A 21,183-nucleotide genomic window follows, 5' to 3' on the forward strand; every position below is an offset into this window, starting at 1 on the left:
GAGAGAGAGAGAAAGACACCGAGGGGGATCTGACCCTTTACACAGACGGGGCAGTGTTGTCATTGTGCCCGGTGTCTTCATGCAGGAATAGGGTAAAAAGCGCTCTGGGAATTCCTGAGATTCCTGACAATCCAGCTTTGCTGGCCCACAACGAAAGGAGCAGGGTGACCAGGAAAAGGATTAAAGACAGCATTCACATCATGGCATTCTCAAATTCCTCTCCTACGTGCATATGTGTGTGTCCGTGTGTGTGTGTCTGCCTTGTGCTCCCAAAACAAACCCAATGTCTCTGCTGGCCTTTTGTGCGGGGGTCACCCTGTTCTCCAATGTAACCCAAGACCCTTCACCTCTCCAAGTCAGTCATAAGCCTACACGTCTCACACAGCCTATTCAATCCCTCACGCCTGTAGATGCTCACGATTTTACTGACAGGCCTGCTGCAGGGTTCCTCCTCCTGCTGGGAGGATGAATCGATTGCTCTGGTTTGTTTTCACATGAAGAAAATGATTTTGGATGCCCTAGGTATGCAGCTATCTAGGGGTTCAGAGAATGCAGGCAGTTGTGTGGAAATGAACTGGGAGGTCATATCGACAATGACAAACCGCTAGTTGTTTTGAAGTCTTTTTGACAGGAAAATAAGAATGTAAACGTGCAGCAAATCTCAAAATAGTTGTTTTAGGGTTGTTTCAAGTCTTCAGAAAAAAACGGTTTTGCATATTTGTTGCAAAAAGGATTTCCTCTAATTTTGGAACTGTGAAAGTTCTTTCCTGTGAAAGTGAGATGCCTTTGATTAATCTCATAGATTAACAAACGACCATTATTTGTTTTACCCTAGCCTTATATTATTAGCATATGCTACTTTTGACAGATGATGGGCAATACCTCCTCTCTGATTTTTTTTTTCTTGATACAGTCACCTCTGGCTTTTTAATTATATATTTGAAATAATAATTTTGAATAAAAAAAAAAACAGCCTAGATGTGAATTAAATTGATTACATCATAAGGTTGACTTATGTCTAAAATTATTTGTATTGGTCCAGGTAATTTGAGTTACAAGCTCAGATGAGCAAATTAAATAAATGTTGGGCCTCATTCACTTTTTTGTACTATTTCCTGCATCACCTTTGGACAAGTGTGTACCCATGTAAATTGTTCTAATGATAAATCCGGATTATTCTAATTTAGGGAAAGCGTGTCCGCAGCTATAGTAATTTGCATAAAACACCCAAATCATGTCCCTATAAGAGTATCCTTCAACTTCATCTCTCTCTCTCTCTCTCTCTCTCTCTCTCTCTCTCTCTCTCTCTCTCTCTCTCTCTCTCTCTCTCGCTTGTTGCTCTCTCGCTTGTTGAGCACACTTCGAGCATTCAAAGAAAGATCTTCTAAACAAAAGAATGTCATTCTGAAAACCAGTTAAAACTCCACAAACAGCTTTTAAATAGGCCCAGACTACACGTGATCATCTCTCAGTCCTCTTATTTGCCAGCTGCCCATGTAGGCTGCATTTGGTATAATGCTATTTTCATGAAAATATAATACTCAAATATAATTCATACTCTTGTAGAGACACTTAGTTGTTCCATTTAAAAAAAAATTGTTTTAACAATTAGCTTAACAATTTATTTATTTCAAAGGTTATCAGGAGTACCTGTATGTGATTTTTTTTTGTGTCCATATTTTTTATGTGTGTCCAAAGGTCGTTTTACTTTAGAACGCATTTTCAAGAAAATATTGATGATTAATGATTTTTGCCCTAAAAGCACACAGATTGTGACTGAGAACAATTGTTTGAGTCATGACGCAGGTCTCGGAACAGATGAAACTGCACACTAGTGCTATGTTTGCTTTGGTGTTGAACAGGATGAGAAACTATCAGTAAAGGGTGAAGGGTAATTTCCCACGCAGGGCACTGTCACTATAGGATATCCTCTGACCACCCAATCTGATAGCAGGAACATCATGCACATTGGAGTACATGCACACAGGATATTTTGGTCACTTGTTTTTATTTTTTTATGTTTTTAGGCCATATTTTGGATGTCTTTATATCTAAAAGTCCCCAAAGCACATGTAAAGAATGAGGGATTGGTTTTATACATGTGCCATTCATAAAGGAAAAGCCTTTTGCTTTCCTTTACCCTTTTCCTTTAAGAGAGTTTGGGATGATTATACTGTTGGAGACTTACTCTAATCTAGTTCCAGGTTTGCTCATGAGACTTACGTATTCGTTCTGAACTTTTCCAGTGGTGTTTCCAGCATCCTTGCTTTGCTTTGGCAGCTATACCATGGAAATATATCCCGATCCAAAACCTGCAAGGAAGAGCATGGCAGGACCCAATGTTTACAATAATATTTTGTGCTGTCATCCCTATTGTGCACTACAGTCAGAGATAAATATAATATTTTTATACAGACTTTGCTTTGCACTTGGCTCTGCAAAAGCATTCTAAATGTTCCCAAAGCTTTTGGATAAGAATCACGCATGACCCACAGAATTTTGCAAGGGTCGGTTTTCTCGAACGGATATGAACAATTTCCCATTTTCAGACAACAGGAGAAAAGAGAACCGAGAACAGGAAAAAGGTCAGATAGAGTCAACAAGACCCACCTGTAACTGTCAGCTTTTCCCAGAAGAGGTTTCTTTCCATTCTATCTCTGGCCAATGAGAGCCTCTGATTATATCAGTGAGATCCGTTGTGAGAAATTCTGGTTCCGCTGGGATCACCAAGAGTCAAAGCATAAAGATCACAACCCCTCAGAGAGGAGAACATGTGAAATCCAATTATCAGTTCAAAGATTCAGACAGTTACCCAAGGAGGCAACTATTTAACTGAAGAAGAAAAAATGTAACACCTGAAGTTAGTTAGTGTCTTTGGTGAGAAAAAGCACACAAAAAACCCATCTCTTTTCCAAATACATCATGGATCCCCTTTTAATTTTTATTAAAAGACCAATGCAAAAAAGTGGTTGAACTCTCAAGAATTTGACCTACAGTCAAAGAGATATGAGTTTCTGTTTCTAATAAACCCCAACCTCTGAAAATCCACAACGGAAAAAAAAACCCAACACTGAAAATCCATTTACATGCAGTGACTGCTCTCTTTTACACCAGACACGTCAAAGCAATGATTATCAATAATAAATCTTTCCTCAGTCGAAAGTAGCTCAAGTATGCCAGAAATCGAATGTATTTGAGGCACAAAGCATCATTAGAGTGTAATTTTTTATAATGGAATGGATTCTATTTGAGTTTGACAGACCCAACACTTTGCTCGTGTTCGCTGTAGACAGGCCGTTAGCTTCTTTCAATAAATAAGGTCATCAAGTATATAGCAATAAAGAGAGAAATAGTGTTTTAAGGATTAGAATGGGTAAGAAATCATTTAACCTGACTGTGTACATCTAGCATAGCCTAAAATGGTTAACCTGTCACAAGAGCGTCAGTGTGAAACCCCACATAAAATGATTGCGATGCTCTCAGTAACTGGACGAACTTCTTCCCACCTGTTTTAACAACGCATTCTCACCCCAAGGCGTCACCTTTGACCATGCTTCAATATTTGACGTTTTAGGCGCCCTTTAGCGTCACTTACATGACGCGATCCTACGGCGTCATCTAACTGACGCTAAAGGAAAGCGTCAGTTAGAAGACGCGGTTAGGTTTAGGTGTGGGGTGGGGGTAGGGTACACGCGATCCTAGGGCGTCATCTTACTGACGCTAAAGGGCGCCTAAAGCGTCAGATATTGAAGCATGTCCAAATGCTTCCCAAGGCGTCAGTTAGGTGACGCCTTGGGGGTGAGAATGGGCTGCTTTTAAGCTATGATGCAGGATTGAAGTTATTTATGAATGTATGTTTTAAAGCTGCATTACACAAAGTCAGACTGGCGCCGAACTAGACAGATAATACCAAAGGATACACACGACAGCATTTGTCATGGGAAAGAAAGGGATTGTGTCTTGTTTTAGAAAAACATCTTAAAGGATTTTCTTTGCCTCTATCTTTCCATGATGTTAATCTCTTAAAGTAGTGATGAACTGAGAAATCAAATTTTCCTGGAGCTTTTGACATCTAAGAGGTCATATTATAAGAATATCCTGTAAGTTTCAGAACTGAAAACGTTAGTCTAATAAAAGTCTTTACTTCCAAGTCTTCAGTGCGAGACGGCCATAAAAACAAAGCGTTTTTTCAACTAGGCTCAAAACTAGGGTATAAATAGCCTATTACTTATTGATTTTGATATTTTTGAATGCAAAAACCAAGCGAACGTCATAAGTTGACCTCAGACAACAATATACAATAAAATTTAAAAAGCCAGTTCATGTCCCCTTTAAGGCATCTTTATATGAAAAGCTCAAACCAACAGGATCAATTTCTGTTCTTAAAAGGAATGAGATCTAAATAAATCTTGACAATTTATTTGAATTAACAATTTAATGAACAATGTTGGAACTAATTAATTTTATAATTTTTTATAATTAATTTTTTTATATTCCAATATTTTCTATATATATAAAAAAGGAAGCTAGAATTGACAGTGGTATAGTCAGAATACTCTGATGGGGCTCTATGTTAAATTTTACTGGCGTTTCTTAGCCTTTCTTTAAAACCCTGTGTTTTTCTCTTTCACACTCTCCTCGCTGACTTCTCAGAGAGGATTTCTGGGGAACGAGGGGCTTTTGACAACCGACCCAATTGGGATGCTCTAACTCTTTCTCTCTCGCTCTGCATCTCTCCGTAGTCTCGTTTGAATGGTGGGACAGGAAGAGGATTGGGGGGGATGGGTGAATGGGGTGCAGGGGGTGGACTATAGGCTCTATTTTTCCATGGACTCCATCCATCTCAACCGCATACTTCTGTCAGGTCCAGGGAGATGAGGCTAATTATCCTGCTATTCATCTTCTCTCTCTTCATCCTAATCTCTCAATCCCTCCCATTCTCCTTGCATTTCGCTGTATATGCATACATGTATGTGTGTGTGTTCCCACATTTCGCCTTGTGTGCCTGAGCATGAATGTGTGTTTTCATGCATGTAAGATTGTTTATACGGAAGCTGTTCGTATCATGATCTCTGCTTTACAAGCCTGTCTCGTTTAAAGTCCCATCAACAGAAACACCAGTCTGCCGGAGTCAAGCCTATTGGAAATCCCTGGACCAGAATTAAGGATGACATGTCTGCGCCTGTGTTCACATCACCAATCTAACAGGCTTAAAATCCCCTCTTCATTCTGTGTTTGTGCGTGCGTACGCATTCGATTAACAGCAGCAGATTGATTTGTTCTGTATAATCCAGGTAGTCTACTATCATAAAGTCAAAACAAACAGGTTTGGTCCGTATAGATTTCCAAGAGCATATTTGTCGTCTTTCTAGAATCTTCTCACATATCCAGACATTTCTTCCCAGGTAATTAGATCACAGCACTTAAGCTAAAAAGAAAAAAAATGGAGATAAGATTCCCTCTCTCGCTCCCTTCTCCCATTATGGGTTCTTCTTTCTCCCCCAGAGCTATTTGACTACTGTATCAAGACTTGAAAGTTGTGGAAAGTCCTGAGCTGTCAGGAGGCATCAGAGAGCTGTGGTGCCCTGCGGTGAGATTGTCTCTCCGTGCTGCTAAGATGGAGGCCAGCGCCCTTTCATCCTCTCCTGCAGAAAGACGCCCTTTCATTCTCTCAAAGGTAACACGTCTAACAACATCAAGGTGAGAGAGATTGCAGATGCGGCGCAGAAAATTCTGCTGTGCAACTGGGATGCTGGAAGGAACAAAGAGTTAGTGAGAAAATATCAAACACGTGGGGGATTGGTGTAATGAATTTAGATGGTCTATTTAGATACCGACGTCTGTGTTTGGGGAGAAAAGCCCAGTTTGAAGTTTCACAAACCTGAATGAATGACCAGGGCCTTTCCTGATGAGAAATTAATGAGGTCTAGCAGAGCCTATTAAAATGTGTCTCTCTGATAAATATGATTTTCCTCGTTCAAGGTCAAAAGTAGCAGCAATTTAGATAACTGTGTACTCATGTAATTAAGCTTCTTCGTGTGTAGACACAGATCAAACCCCACAGACAGTAAATCAGTGATTAACTGTGGCATAACGGTATTAAACATGGGCCAGAAAATGTTCAGCTATTGAAAACCATAGGGATTTGGGTTACAGTAAATTGAATTGAACTTAATGGAGCTGGGCATATTGAGAAAACAGTGAGTAACACGTTCACTTTGTCAATTAGTCTGAAAATGGGGTGGGGGTTTCTCGCATTTTGATCAGATTTTATTTTAGGACTCCTTAGGCATTAAAATACCTCTGAAAAAATTAAATGACAGAAAGTAGTCATGCTGGCATCCCAGTGCAAAAGTGCTCAGAGTCATGGGATGCATTCGAAATCGTATACTTCCCTATATAGAAGTTGAAAAACAGTATGTGACAAAAGAAGTATGTCTGAATTCACAGTACTCATAAAATAGAAGGCAAAAAGTAATTGGATGACCTACTTCCGGCGAGATTCTGAAGTGTGCGTACAATGGTCACTTTACTATCCCATGAGGCCATGGGAGAGGATTTGTGGATGGCAACTAATTGACGCTGGTAATGACAACATGGCGAGTGTACGTCCGGATTACATTCATACTACACACATTCATATAGAACATACTTTTTTAGTGGTTGAAAATTAAGTACTTCTTCATAATAGTTTCATAATTACCTACTCATAATTACCTACTCAAAAGGAATAATGGCAACTGCTTTTAGTGCAAACTTCTCAAATGGCACTTTTATGTGTCAGAATTATTTTTTAAAAGCTTATTTACTTAAACTTTTAAGTTAAAAGTTGCACAAGTTAAAAAAATTCTATCTACATAGGCTATATATATATATATATATATATATATATATATATATGGTCAGAATTAATGGCACCCCTGGTAAATATGATCAAAAACTGGCTGTAAAAAAATAAATCTGCATTGTTTATCATTTTAATCTTTCATTCAAAAAAAAATGGCAAAATTCTAACCTTTCATTGAAGTAAAACAATTGAAAGTCGGCAGGAAAAAAAATCACATTATGAAATAAATGTTTTTCTCCAAAACACGTTGGACACAATTATTGGCACCCTTTTATTAAATACTTTTTGCAATCTCCTTTTGCTAAGATACTAGTTTTATGCTTTCATCATTTAATGTTTCTACCTTTCAAATGCCTTTATGTATAGATTTCATTATTTTTCCCTTATCTGAGACTAAGACTAATCCTACTTCATAAAAGTAAAAAGGAATTATATTTTAAAAACTGATCATCTAAGAATAGTAAAAAGTTATTTGATATTTGTGTGAAATTGTTTCATATCAATTAATCCGCAAATTATTTCCGTGACTGTCATTTCCATCACATCTAACAACTTTTAAATGACAAGTTTTTGGGGAAGGAAACAAAAGTATCAGTGAAAAGGATTCTTGAAATTAAGTTAAGACGTTAATGTTAAGAAAAAGAAAAAAATAGGCCTGATTATCAGAATAACTGGAGGAAAAATTCCAACAAGCTGTCATTTTGTCAAACTTTAGCCTAATAATCCTGCTTACAATGCATAGAGAGCACCGAACTCACCAGAAAAACACTGCCTGTGTGCCTGCCTCCTGCTGAGCCCAGAGAATATGGACGCTTGATGGTTGGTACGTCAGCACGTGGGGCCCACACCAGTACAAACTCCCTCAAGCTTGGGTACAAAGACTCAGTAAAGGGGAAATGAACAAATATCTTTAGGATTCATCTCTTCTACAGTATTCTCAAAAACCCAAACTGGGAACATTTATCATTACTTTTTAATCACAATTCAGTTCTGTTACGAAAAATGCCTCCACTCACTCACCCCAGCTCATCCACTCGTTGATGTGTTTGGTTACAAGGTCATCTGTGACGTCAGAAACACCAGCGATTTCAAACCGCGTTTGTGAGACTGTTCGCTGCAGTTTTAAGGACAAAATATTCTGCAATGGTGTTAAATTATGTATTTGCACATGGTGTGTTTTAAAGCATATAAAAAAACACCACATAGACATGATACAAACAACATTCAAAACTCGATTTTCACCACTTTGCTTTCACCATTGATGCTCTTCAATGCAATTTTCACCCAACAATCCAGAATAATTAAGTTTTATAGTACAGCTGCTTGCATCAGGTTGTACAGGCGCTGAGTGATTTATGGCTCTTCTCTGTGATGCGGTTTGGTTGAAGGGTTGTCATTTATGCTATTCCTTATCTCTGTCCCGGCCTGTCAAACATACCAGCCTGCTGGCTGCGTGTCGAGCATTTGCATGTCTCAGAGATGGGAAGTTGTCAGGGAGTGACGAGACAGAGGTGAAACTAAATCTACAAGCCCAATTCCTTGTTGAATCTGTCTTTGTTGTCAAAGAGTGACGGCTAATAGATTGCGAGATATTCACCTTTGTTCTTTATGACTAGATGAAATAGTTTCTCTTGTGCAGTGTTTTTTTCATACCACTTCATAATATGATCTGCTCATATTATCTTCATTCATGCATGTGAATTATATTAGGCGTCTGCACTCCAATGCAATACTTCAACACCAAAATTACAGAGCATATTCAACTTTTGAATGTGGAAAAAAGATGACACACTTTCAACCAAAATACACCTATTTGGACAGGAAGAGGGAAGAGCTATAATTATTACTTTTTACTATCTTGCCTGGAAAAACGCTATAAAAGGACACTGTCGATTAATGCTGAATGTTTTCTCTGGCTCTAAAACTCTGTACAGAAAGTCCCCAAAGGACATACCATGCTTTGTTTCCGCTGTATATCTACAGTAGGTTCGGGTAATGAAAACAGCAGTGGTGTAACACAGTAGAATATAGGGGCTTAGACACCTGTTTGGTGCTGGAAGAACAGGTAATAAGCACCTGACACGGAGAGAGGCAGCTGTCAGAAACAGTGAAGCTGTCCAGAGGCCGCTATAATGAGGTGTGTTCTGAAGGAAATGCTCCAAGTGTAATTATGGTCCAGCTAACTCTGTAGCCTGTGGCTGTCAACTGCCAATTTATCATCATGATACATCTGCAGAACTCAAGGCCATGGAAACAAAGATGGGGGGGGGTTTGAAATATGTTGTCAGATCAGAGCTAAACCAATAAAATGATCAGCGGGCATGAGGAGTCCCACTGAGACAGCTGGAAAACGTGAGCACTAAAACAAGTGAGAGATTCTTGTCTTTAGCTTACAGCGCAAACACAACAACAGAGCATTTTAGGATGTAAAATTATTTGTATAATCAGGAAGTTATTTGTTTAAGTTGATTACTTGGTTCTCAATTATTTATAAGTTGAAACATATTTGATTCTGACTGGTCAATCGCACCATCCAGGCAAAAATGTTTTAATGTAAAACCTATAGCCACAAACACAAAACAAGCACTAGAAATGAAAAGAACCGAAATTATATGGGTATTTAATGATTTGCAGATTACATTTAAGTCAAGTCAAGTCAAATATATTTATATAGCACTTTTCACAATACAGATTGTATCAAAGCTGCTTCACAGTATCAATCAAGACAACATCACAGTGTTTGTTTATTCATGAAAAACGAAAATCAAGATTGGTAGAGCTGATCAATTGTATGATGGGTCATTTAATTTGAATATATTTGAAATATATTTATTAATATTTAATCTATTACACTTTCATAAAACATTTGTAATTGTCTTGATAAATATATTTGACTCTATTTTGATACATAATATGGTCATTTGGCTGTCATGTAGATTTGCGCTCTACAACATCAGGAAAACCCGACCCTTCCAGTCAGAATATCCAACACAGCTATACTTGTCCAAGCGCTTGTGATTTCAAGACTGGACTACTGCAATGCTCTACTAGCGGGCCTTCCAACCAGCATGACTAAGCCTCTACAGATGATCCAAAATGCAGCGGCTCGTCTAGTCCTCAATCAGCGAGAGAACCACGTCACACCCCTCTTGATCTCACTCCAGTCTACTTGCTCCCAGTGGTAGAATCAAGTTTAAAGCTCTAAAGCTGGCTATCAGGACTATCACTGGAACAGCTCCCTCCTATACCTATTTCTACAAAATGTATGCTCCCACAGAAACCGAACATTCTCAGGCCAGCAGCATGTGTCCAAATTTCAATCTTAACCGTTCTAATCAGAAACAATCTTAAAACAGGGCTTTACGTGTAAAATACAGAACTTGTCCTTTAATCTATAGTTGGTTTCCTAATCTTGTCTAATAAACCTGGTATTGTGTACTACAATGATTATGTTAACATAAAACATAACTTTCAGATGGCATCTTTATTTTTCTAGATCAACTGTCACAGGATTGTGGGATATCAAAGGTTACGGTATATCAAAAGGATCTACCAAAGTCATCTATGCTGCTAAAATCGATCAGATGAAGGTATCTCAGGAGACAGGAAGTGAAAACAACATTTCATTTGGATGTACCTTGATGCCCGAGGATGCATCCTCCGAAGGGAGCATTTATCGGTTTTTGGATGCAGCCAGAGTTTCTAAAAGCATTAGCAGATGACCAATCAGTGTACCAAAGTACCCAGGAGCGATTAGAAAGGAATAGCTGTCTGTTGTGATGTCATAGCCTACACCAGTCAGTTTGCGCAGTGCTGCTTCAAGTCTCACACTCCTCGCTGCTTCCGAAATCGCATACTGCACCCTAATGGTAAACTTGGTACCAATGTGTTATTAGACCAAAGCTTCATTTTGCGCCGGAGTTCTCCTTTATTAAAACTTTACACTTACTTCTTCTGGAGGTGCAGAGGGAATATAAATACTAGTTGGTACCGATTAGTTTTTCAGGAGCAGCTTCTTAGCAAAAGCAGCTTACACTGACCCTCGTTTACAAAGAAGTCTTCAGCGTTCGAATTAATTTAGGAATATCAAAACAACTGCTGTTTTTGTTATTACACCCAAGAACAGAACACCACAATCGCTTTTAGACGGCATTCTGCTCTAGTGTATCAAAAATGACGTACTATGACGACAGCGCGCTCAGGGCGGGTCTGTGTTGAAACGCTGCTGTCAATCAACAGTCGTGGGAAGGGCGTCCGACCGTGTGACGTCACGGTCGAACTTGCTCGATTTGAGGAAAGGGAAAACATATAAGGAGATTAAAACAAATACACTGGATGGAACATACATTTCAGTACAATCAACTTGTAAAAGTGCATGTATGCATATGTGCATATGACCCCTTTACGTAGCCATGTAATGGCAGATTGATTGACTTACTGTACATTATCCCTAATCTAGTAAACAAATATTTTGCCCTCAGTCCCAACCTCCATTATTTGCACTGTGGGAAGTGGCACTGGAATATGAGGGTGAACAAAAGCCTGTGGTGGCAAAGGAGCACAAAAGCACAGGCTGAAGCATCATAAGGGATGAATACGTTCCCATCAAGCTGGAAGACAAAACAGAGAACCACAGGGGAAAAGATGCAGCAGATTTATTTACTCTCTAGACTGCAGTATGTCACACTGGTGCAAAATAGGGTGAAAAAGCATCCATTTGCACATATGAGGAAGAAAACGAATGGCAGTTCAATTCAGCATGGTGAGAAATTTATAAAGACATGTTTTAATCAACATACAATTTGCAAGTTACAAGTTTTGAATTAGCCTATTATACAGTATAAATATAATAATATTTAGAGGTGTATGGGAAATTTCTTTGTCTTTCATTCCAGCAGCTTTTATGATGCTTTTTGTCTTTGCATGCACATTTACCACACCCAAAAACATGTACACACAGATGCCCTCTTCTGGTCAGGTTGGAGTCTGGTCTCTTAAAGAGAAATTTTGAATAGCCTTTCATATTGTTGTTATTTTATTCATGTTAATCAGATATAGAACAGAACATAAAAATTTTAATCAGAAATAATGCATGCATTAATTTGTAACCACTATCGACCAATGATTTAAAAAGAAAACTTCCAGTACATATGCTATTTGTTGTATTTTCTTTAGACTTAGCAAGAGTTTTTTTTTTAAAGAAGACTAGTTGACATTTTTCATATAGATAGGCTCAATGAATATTATCAAACCATCTCATCCTCCAGGATCATGACTAAAATTCTGCTTTAAAATCATAAAACTTGAGCCTCATTTTTGTTCATACCACACTAAACATTTGGAAAACGTTTTACTGAAACTCTGTGGCTTTTATTGATATTATACATCTGAGGCTTCATGGGATCGACAATTCGAGGGTGTCAGCCAATTCAAAGTGTAGTCCCTGTAAAACAACATATCAGATATTGCTTTGTCACATTGTCAGCCTTTCAAAAAAAGAGTATATTTTGTGAATTTAATCTATATTTTTGTTTTGTTAATCCTGAACATGTCATTGTGTATGTAATTTGTCTAAGGCAGAGGCAAGAACCTGAGAGTACCTGTTGATTTTTTGCCCTTTCCTCTTCTGAAACTCTTCCTCATCCACTGTCCACACGGCTCCCATCCGTCCGTCCACACGCACAAAGCATTTGTGGAGACTAAGATTGTGTCGCACAGCATTCTGAGAAAAAAAAAGTTAAAGCAGTTATAAATCATAAGGTCTCGTGGTGTTTAGTGAGATTATTCAACATAATTTTATCATGTCAACAGCGACACCATGTGGACAAAAATATAATGTGCCAAAGTGCTAGAGACTAACAATCTCAGGATATCAGAGATCAACCTGCTGAAAGTTGTAACTTATTTTGTTTTAATTTAGCCAATTCATATGGCACTAAATTAGACACACAAGTAAATCTTTCAGTCTCTCACAGTATAAAAAAAATATTATATGATAAAATCAAAATCTTTAAATTAAGCTTTGAACTTGTTGGGTGAGACAGCATGTTTAGTACCTTCCATGTAGGAGAACTGTGACGGAAATAGTAAAACATTCTTGTGAACCAATTGTAGATTTCGTTTAACGTCCGCTGTTTCTCTGGGGCTTCCACGATTGACTGTAGGAATCAATGATAAATCCTATTTATACACGTTTATATTTAAGATGACACATACATAAAATGAGTTTTAAAATGTATTTTATATAAACTAAATTAAATATATTTGTACTTACCCATCTGATTAGAAAAGCATATGTATATGGAGGTCGTATATTGGCATATTTGTAGTATTCAACACTGCTAACGAAATCTGTAATTGGCAGAAAACCAACTGAATAAAAACAATAATTCTTGGAAATTGACAACAAACACTCATATGTGTCATTTTGCTGTACGTGTCTCTATTTTTTGCTGCCGGGTAATGCAAATGAGTTAGTCATTTTCCATAACATACTTGCACAATGCATCTAGCAAATGCGAAATCAAGGTAGCTTGTTTATAAGCGACAACTCCAGCTGAGGGCGTGTGAACTACTTTTGGTCCAGATATAAGGTAGCCTTTGTGGTCTGCAGGCATGCCAACTGTGACGAGAGGAAACAAGCTAAATCACATCTTCAATTGTAGTCATAGTGGTAGACCACCAACTTTCTACTTTCTGGCCAATAACATAAATGGAAGGGAAGCAGAAGATGGGTGTGGCCTTCTCATTGTCAACAGTGTTGGATGGTAACCTTTATCCATCTGTATATTTTTAACCTTTTCAGTTCAACTTGATTAGATTATTCTTGTTTAAAGAAACTCTTTAGCTGGAATGTGTGTTTAGGAGCACAGTAAGATGTGTATTTTGGATTTAAGCAGGTTTTTACCTGGCAGCATGTGTGTTGGGGGTATGTGCCAGGGGTCCTGTTGTACCGGTGCTTCCCTAGCTCTCTCTGTCCTGCCATCTGGCTCCCCCAACGGGGGCAATTTTAGTGCCAGCGGCCTCCACCGACCTGTGGCAACTCCCTGATGGAGAACACACAACACACAAGTCAGTGCTTAATATGAGAGCAGATTAAGCACAGCCATAGATTGTCATTAATATCTTGAAATGAGTCAAACTGCACTTTGTATGGATTGACTGTCGTTTTATGAAATCAAAAAAAGGAAATGTCATGTTCACTATGAGAATCACTATTTCTGTATGCTCTCATGAAACTGCGCGGCTCATAGAGTATTCTGAAGAGTCTTACAGTACATGTCGAGATGCAGTCGAAGAGTTGAAGGTGGATCTGCATGGCGTGAAGTTTCTGCTTCTCCTGAATGAGCTAAAGTCATCACATATGGCACATTAGAGTGACTGGGTTCTCAAACCACTTTTACCAAGATCTTTTTGCGTGATTCTTTTGGGTTCACACTCAGTGACTCAAAACCAATGAAACCATGATTCACTTTCAACGCCTCAATTCATAATAACTGCTGATAATCAATGATGTACGGAGCAAGGCTTGCGTGTGCAGCTTGTAAGAGATCGTATCACTGTACCTGATTCTCCATGTGGCGTACCAGGTCTTGTTGAACCCGCCACTGAGCAATAGTTTTCTCATCTGTGCTGTGGTCTCGGTTCAGATGTCTAGACAGGTTGAGAATCAAAAGAGGAATCTTTCAGTTTGAAAATGATACATTTCCAACAAGGGAAGCTCGCTTACGTCATTTCAGATTTGAAATAAAACACAGACTTACCTCAAAAAATGTGTGTACCCTTCAAAGACTTTATCACAGCCTGGCCAGCGGCATTGTCCATTTATATACAGAGAGCTGGATCTCTGGATCTCTGTCTGGACAGGGCTGAGGAGGACATGTGAAGGACGTAAATATACTTATTGATGAACATTTATTACCTTTTTTTTTCCTCAGTGATACCTGTGATGGTGTAAGCTGGAAGATTGTTTCCTGTCAGCAACAGCGTGTATGGAAATCTGCGCGGTCTCTTTTCTTCTGTTCATGGCTGCTGGGTGACTGTCATTTGCTAAAGAATGAGGCAAAATAGTACACACCTGTGAATACTTAAAAAAACAAACAAAAAAACAGTTATTTTTTTATATTGTATTGTTTTAATATGCAACACACACACACATATATATATATATACATATTTGTGTGTGTGTGTATATATTACTCATATGAGATGAATTAAAAAGCATTTAAATAATGAGTATTTTTATTATGTATTTATGATATTTATTGTTATATATATAAACACTGTGAATACAATTACATATAAATATTATGAATAATATATTCTCATATTTATGTGTAATTTTATATACATTTGTGGTCAAATAATTGCATACCTCTTGCAGTAAATGTTAAAACTTAAATAATAACAATCCTACTACTACTACTACTACTAATAATAAAAAAAATGTTTTGATAATCAAAAATTATCAACATTTTGCAGATTCTTCAAGGGGTACGTATATGTACGACCTCAACGCTATTACATAAAACATACAGCACCTCCTTCAGAGAGAGTTTGAAAACTTCTGTTTTATTTCTTTTGAAACCGTTTGAGTCGAAACGCTTTGAAGAGGTTACATGCAGCAGAGTGTGTGTTTCAAAAACATTGTTGCTTGACAGAACATGTACATATATGGAATATAATGATATCTCTGTGGATTTCACTACTTTGACTGTCAAGAAAAAAATGTAAAGTTTGAATAATTCATTGGAACACAAACCCTGAAGCAGGAGAGCCGTAGAGCGGAGTACAGACGGCCGGATCTGGCCAGCTCGAGAATTCTGAAACACCAGCTGAAGAAAATCCATCCGTTCCTCATCACCAGTTCTCTGCACACGTACACAAACACACAGAATCACGCTAAACACACTCTCCACAATAAAGGCCATTCTCTGAGAGCTTCATGTAGCTTTTATCATCAGAAGCTACCTGGCATAGTGGATGTTTTAAGTATGTAGAGTTGTTGGAAGGAGCAGTATGGCTGAGCTGGACTGATCCCACAGTCTGAGAGGCAGAATTCTACGGAAATGTCAGAAATCAGAAATATATTGCAGTTCATATAGGCTCCTCTAGCAAGGAAACTAAGAACACATCTATACACGAAATGATTTGGAATCTTCTGAAAATGCAGTTTAAATGCAAACAACCATCTTCATTTAAAGCATTGTTATAGAAAGTACCAGAAAATGATGCTCACTCACAGAACATACAGCAGATGAAAGATCTTCCACGCACTGTTGTGAAGAACGTTCGTTCTTCAGAGGGGGGGATGCGTCATGCTCTTCTTTCAGTTGTGGCTGTCGTTCATTTTCTCTCCCACTCTTTTCACTTTCTCTCTCAGACCGAGGCATTCCTGAATTCAAGAGTTCGATAAAGATTGCAAATTGATGTACAGCGTCACATACTTAGACATTTCACATAATGCATGTGAAAGAGACAATGAAACAGTTAGCTTTTTAACTTTGGTTAAGGTTAACTTAGTGTTGCATTTTGTCTGTATTAGACTATCTGAGAATATAATTGCTTTAATTTACAATACATTTTGTATCGTATGTATTTATTGCTTTCATGGTGTCAGCGCTCTAATTTTTTTATTACTTTAATTATTACGGACATTTCTCTTTGACTCTTAACATTATTTTGTTTGTTCAGTCATTAATATGGAATCATCTGAATTAGATATGCATATAAGATTGGATATGATATATCAGTCCACTGACCCCCCCCATACCTTCATGAACCCCCAATAATACATGAGTTTACCTAAAGTGATTCCTCAATTTCTGAAGAGGACTTAGTTAAAGGGTTATTTCAACCAAAAATGAAAAATCTGTCATCAATTACTCACCGTTCCAATAAACATTGGTTCAGCTTCAAAACACAATGAAGATATTTTTTTGAATGAAATCTATAAAATGAAAGACCTCCATTGAAAGTGTATATTCACCCAAAATTCTGACGCTTCAAAACATTGATAAAGAAATTGTAAAATAAATCCATATGAATCGAACGGTTTATCTTCTGAAGAGACGTGATCACTTTATTTGATGAGGAGATTTAGGCTTTTATTCACATAATACAGAAGCTCAACCGAACCTGCTTGACTCGTGAGAACAAACCTCATTGGTTCTTGTGAAAGCTCAAACGTGCTGCGTAACCTCATTGGTTCTTGCACGTAAAGCAATGCTTGAGCTTCAGTTTACCATATCTGATGTGTGAGTTGATGAATGTTCATATGTGAATAAAAGCCTAAATTAAATCTGTTCATCATAGTGATAGTGTCTCTTAAGATAATTTGGACTAAACTGCTCCGTTTATGGATTAGTCTTACGATCTCTTAATAAACTTTTTGAAGCTTCAAAGTTATGTGGGCTGTCAGTGGAGGTACAGAAATCTTCAGATTATATAAAAAATATCTTCATTTGTGTTTTGAAGATAAACAAAAGTCTTGAGGGTTTGGAACGACATAAAGGTGACTGAATTAAGAAAAAAATGGTAAATCACCTTTAAATAAAAATGAAAATATGTTGTAAATCTATGCAAAAAAAAATAAATAAATAAATAAGCTACTATAGAGAAGAAGAAGCAATTTTATGGGAATTCCACAGAAAAACCAAGAGGAACAATAAGGAAAGTACTGATATGATAACATGAAATTGCAGTGAGTGGACGGACTACATAATTTGCAGTAGCCACAAGACCATAATCATTTCCGACAAATCTCTAAATCTCTAAGTCTCCAGAAAAACCTGAACTTGAGAGCTGCTTGAATGTGAATGTGCGTGACATCTGTCTGTCAACAGACCTCTCCCACCACAGGAAACCACACAAACACACTTTGCATTTTGCAAAAACATGCACAAAAGCAACCCAGGAACAGGATAAGGAATAAGACAGCAATAGAAAGTGGTTGATGATGTTATTGAGCCTGAGTTGAGATCAGAGCATCTCACTATAAAACTATACATTTATATAACAATAAAATGATTTGTTTTCATGTGCATCTCTGCACTTTAAACAAACATCAAATGCAAGCAAATTTAATTATAAAAAAAATGAAATAATTTGGATTTCATCTTAAGAACAACAAAAATATAATGCTTGCAGTATTATTCACTTTTCTAGACAATGTTTATCACCCCATGACTTGCTTTCATGTTCACACAATTCATGGAATATTACTCACTATCTTGCTTGATTCTTTTTCCTCTTTTCACCTAGGCCTACGTGCACTTTTTAACCCTGCCTCGCAAGACAAAATCTAAGTGAAACTACATTTAGGAATCAATATTTGTCAGCTACTTTCCTTACCATCTCTACCACATGAAACAAGTTGAAAATCTAAACTTTTTTAGACTTGATGAAATCTGGTTGTTATCCAAAAAAAAAACATTTCAGAAAAAAACAAAATGACTCACAGTGACCATAACTTTATCTCTTTTATCTTTCCACTCTCATATTTCCATTGTTTGAAGGCGTATATTGCGTGCAATAAACGTAACAGTTATAATTTAAGCAAAGACAGTATCTCAATTTCATGTGTGACATGCATGGTATCATTCTGTATCATTATTTGCTTGCTTAACATGATTTAAATATTATTCAGATATGCAAAACAGGCATTCAAATAAAACCCTGATATCATTCTTATCATTTGAGATTTTTTTCATGTAAATAATTATGCATTTTAAATATTTGAATTAAGATCCCAATATGATGTGCATGCAGATAATGTGGATGCAGATTTGAGTATGCATACAAATTTTTGGATACTTTGGAAATATCATAATCCAAAGTCTCATCTAATGCCAGCATGGAATACTATATCACCAAAGTTGTCATTAAACAACAGGCACTATTAAATGATGCATATTTTATAAACATGCAAGTAAATATTTACCAGCTTTCTTTACCTTGCGCCTTTGTAGTCAGCCGTTGTCTTCCTGTGCTGTTCTGGTTAAAAACGAGAGTGAAAGGATCTTTATAGCATAAAATTGACAATCTGGAAAAAAGAGAGAGATAAAATCTCACATCAAAGGTGTAAATGCAATGTTAGATTATTCAATTTATATCAACGGTTGTAGATCATGACATGAGGTAATGTAATTCTTCTATGAATGTCAAAGAACACATGCAGCGGAGACCATCTTACACCTCAGTCTGCAAGGGTTGCGCTCAAGTTTTTTGGTGTAAGATTAAAGACAGTTCATATTACTTAATGCTTTATGTTATGGTAAAGTGTTAGCAAGGTTAAGGTGAAGCAAAGAAAGGTTAACACAATATTGAAAGGAAAAGGGATGTTCTTGTACATTTTTACTTTATATTGATATTAAGATACAAAATATTATTTAAAGATTATGCATTTCGTTTTTCTTAAATTTATGAATAACAAATTATAACAAATAAAAAAAGTTTTAATGAAATGTTGTGCTACTTTATAGCCTATGGCATATTTTGTTAAAAAAATTTCTGCAATTTCATGTTATAATAGAAATACAGTACCTGTTCGCACACATTACAAGAAAAAATTCACAAATTGATTATACTATATATATATATATATGGGCTATTTACAGCACATATAAAGTATATATATATATATATATTTACATATACACATATATTACACTCTAAAAAATGCTGGGTTGTTTCAATGCTGGGTTGGGTAAAATATGAAAATATTGACAAACGCAAATGTTTGGTTAAAAATATAATTTAAAAAATTTACAGTTGAAAGTGAAAGCTGAAATTGGTTTAAAATTTTTAACCCAACATTTGGGTTTGTCCATATTTGACCCAAATTTGGGTTATAACAACCCAGCATTGTTTAGAGTGTAGTAAGTAATAAATTATAACAAATTATAAAAAGATTTAATAAAAATGTTGTGCTGCTATAGCCTATGGCATATTTTGGCAATAATATGTCTCATTTTGCTATTTCATTTTATAATGTATTATGACTTATACTGTATATGTACGCTGTGTACATATAAATAAATATTATATATATATATATATATATATATATATATACATATAAAATATTTATTTATTTATATATATTCACTGTTCTATGGTCAATATTCACCAAGGTCATAAATTCCAGCAAAGACAGATTAATAAAACAAAGAGGATTCCAAAACACAAATTGTATCTATAGCAACACATCTGTTAAGTTATAGGAAAATTTATCTCATATACTCTTTAGCACATTGTAGTTTTCACAGAATAGTTTCCACAGAACTGAATAGTATTTTAAGACTCACCTGAAGTTGCCACCTTCCCACATAGAATGTGTCATTGCCAGAAGTCAGTATCCAGCACTTATTTATGCTCAGAAAATACTTAGTGTCATCACAAAGGAAACGAGCATGTTCCAAAAACAACAGTAAGGGTATTCAAAAACAGCTCTTGAGTTTTACACAAACACTTCAGTGAAAAGGTGTTTATTTGGTGTCACGCGATGAATATGTCAAAAGCATCGCTGTATCATTTTGAATTATACATTAATATAATTTGTTGTTTGAGGAAGATAAAATGGTTTCTTGAGGTTGAATAGCATTATTAATTAATCTGTGTCATTACAAAAACAGCAATAACATCAACAATAATGATTTTAATAACAAAAAGACGTCTCATGTTCATTATCATTTTGATTTTGAATCTTTTCCCCCCAGGTTTTCTTTTCAGTACTGACCAAACCAGAATATATCAATTCCTCCATTAAAAAAAATATATACATAAATGCATACATAACATATTTAGCTCTACATATGGCAGTCAATGCATAATTCCTAAAAATGTATGCATGTCATTCTATGAATATCACATGTAATATTTGCTGCATCCTTTTGTGCTACTATCATAAATAAGAGAAAAGTGTGAAGGATTAATCATTATATATCATATGAAGGAAAGTATGAGTTAATGATTACCTATGCTATGCTATACATCAAATGAGAGTTTCTTTATTGCCATTTCTCTCCCACAGTATGCTGTTTAAGAGGAAGAGTTAAAAGTTACAGGCAATAAAGGTAGACATTCAACTATGACTTATATATATATATATAGTCATAGTCCAAAATCAATTGGGTCCAGAGTTGTTTGAACACCAACATTTTTCAAAAGATCTTCGTGAAGAATGTCAAAAGATCTTCTTGAAAAAGTGTTGAATCTTTTCCCAAGTCTATTCGTTCATTTTGTTCGTTGAATGAACTAAATGACACGAAAAAAAGATTTGTTCATTTTGATAAACGAACAGGAGAGTCACAAACACGCATCACAGAACAGAGCAG

The 21,183-nt window shown here is 36.5% G+C and overlaps 1 protein-coding gene across 1 annotated transcript; it reads right to left on the reverse strand.

Annotated features, from left to right (window-relative positions):
- Positions 1 to 11,487: 11,487 nt before the first annotated feature.
- On the reverse strand, positions 11,488 to 19,258 carry foxp3b (forkhead box P3b). The gene is given in 14 exon segments (XM_039657769.2): positions 11,488 to 12,227; positions 12,230 to 12,290; positions 12,448 to 12,569; positions 12,904 to 13,005; positions 13,122 to 13,198; positions 13,755 to 13,893; positions 14,121 to 14,195; positions 14,413 to 14,500; positions 14,611 to 14,715; positions 14,791 to 14,896; positions 15,609 to 15,717; positions 15,818 to 15,907; positions 16,090 to 16,241; positions 18,802 to 19,258. Coding segments are annotated over 13 exon segments (1,254 nt in total). The 5' UTR covers positions 16,240 to 16,241; positions 18,802 to 19,258; the 3' UTR covers positions 11,488 to 12,197.
- Between the last annotated feature and the right edge of the window lie 1,925 nt (positions 19,259 to 21,183).

The sequence above is a fragment of the Pimephales promelas genome, chromosome 14, assembly GCF_988280905.1.
Source record: "Pimephales promelas chromosome 14, fPimPro1.hap1.1, whole genome shotgun sequence".
NCBI classification, from domain to species: Eukaryota; Metazoa; Chordata; class Actinopteri; order Cypriniformes; family Leuciscidae; genus Pimephales; species Pimephales promelas.